This window comes from Lipotes vexillifer, unplaced genomic scaffold, assembly GCF_000442215.2.
Source record: "Lipotes vexillifer unplaced genomic scaffold, Lipotes_vexillifer_v1.1 scaffold397, whole genome shotgun sequence".
Lineage (NCBI taxonomy): Eukaryota > Metazoa > Chordata > Mammalia > Artiodactyla > Lipotidae > Lipotes > Lipotes vexillifer.
This window is the reverse complement of record NW_006772681.1, coordinates 3597060-3598681: the sequence shown is the minus strand read 5'-3', so window position 1 is coordinate 3598681 and position 1622 is coordinate 3597060. Positions and strand designations below refer to the sequence as shown.

The 1622-nt window shown below is 45.3% G+C and overlaps 1 protein-coding gene across 1 annotated transcript in view; it reads right to left on the bottom strand.

Moving 5' to 3' along the window:
- Nucleotides 1–484: 484 nt before the first annotated feature.
- Nucleotides 485–1622, bottom strand: part of EDEM2 (ER degradation enhancing alpha-mannosidase like protein 2) — a 28440-nt gene continuing 27302 nt past the window's right edge. The window contains 1 exon segment of the mRNA XM_007447783.1: nt 485–1048. Within this exon segment, the coding sequence (XP_007447845.1) occupies nt 548–1048 (501 nt within the window). The 3' untranslated portion in view covers nt 485–547.

The window sequence follows — 1622 nt, the reverse complement described above, 5'->3', positions numbered from 1 at the left end:
AAGAATGAAATGCGTGAGGGAGATTAAGAGGTACAAAATTCCATTTATAAAATAAATAAGTCACGGGGATGTAATGTACAGCACAGGGAATATAGTCAGTAATACTGTAATAACTTTGTATGGTGACACATGGTAACTAGACTTATCGTGGTGATCATTTTGTAATGTATAAAAATATCTAATCATTATGCTGTACACCTGGAACTCATGTAACTTTGTAAGTCAACTATACTTCAAATAAAAAGTAAAAAATGAAAATCCCTCCCCCCCAAAAAAGAACTGACAAATACATTTATAACACCCTCCAGAAAATGGGAACTTTGAAAGGAAGGGAGATTCAATTATCAACCCCTGGAGTCTTTTATGTTTAGCTGTTTCTCCAACTGTATGAGAAAAACACACTAGATTCGCAATTGTTTTTAGCCATGAAGGCTTTCTTTGAATGAAATCTCATGAAATGATCCAATATGTAAAATAGAAAATCATGATCATCAAAAGCAGATTTATTGTTATAGTTTAGTTTCAAAAACAAAGTATCATCCAGTGGTTATGAGGAATCTAGGAAAACCTGTCCCAGTAATGCCAACTTTGAGGTAAAGGGCTGACTAGGGCAGCTGAGAAGTGGGATTTTCTGCTTGGTGGGCTTCTTCTTCCTTGCCCGGTCATAGTTTTCAGGGGAGGACAATGTCCCTGGCCCTGTTGGGGGTTCCCATGGCCCTGAGCTCATAGTTTTTTTCTGAAATCTCGACCTATTCCGTTTGAGAGAGTAGAATTCCCTCATCAGATCTTCCACTTCCCACTGCTCTTCCTTCAGCCTCCGGCAACAGTGCAGGGCGGCGGGGTCAATGGGGTGCGCTTCTGTGTTGAAGATGTAACCCCCAGCCCCCAGGATGCACTCCCCGTAGGGGGTTATCACCGCATCGAAGGTGGAGCCGTTGTTGTGGATGAAGTTGGTTGGGTCAAACAGCAGGTAGAGGTATTTCACGGTCTCGGCCAGGAAGAAAGACTCCATGCGGTTGTCAAGCTTGTGGTCTCGCAGATCTTTGATCTGCCACGTGGAGGAGGGAAGCAAGTCAGACCAGCATCACAGTACAGCAGAAAGGGTCAGGGGACCCTGTCAGGCATTCCCGCTCTGCCACTAGGTGACTGCAGGCCTTTGGGCAAATCATTTAACTTTTCAGAACTTTGCCCTTTTCCCAGCCATCATCATCTCTCACCCAGGTTATCACAATTTTCAACTGGGCTTCCTGCTTCCATCCTTACCCTAAAGTATATTTATATCATAAATCTTACCTGTCACTCCTTCACAGAAAACTCTCTGTTGACATCCCATTGCCCACAGACTAAAATCAAAGTCCTTATCGTGGCCTAACAGGTCCTTGGTGATCTGGCTTCTGCTCCCTCCCTGACCTCATCTCTTCCTGCTCTCTCCCCTGGTTCTCGCAGGTCCAGCCACATGGCCTTTCTGTTCTGTGAACAAGCACATGCCCAGCCCGGTTCTTTTCATTGGTGTCCTTGCAACCTGGAGCACTCCTCCTTCAGACGCCCTCCCACTCTTTCACTTCCTTCAGGTCTCTGCTCAAATGCTACCTCATCAGAATGGTCTTCCCTGGCCCCCCTGC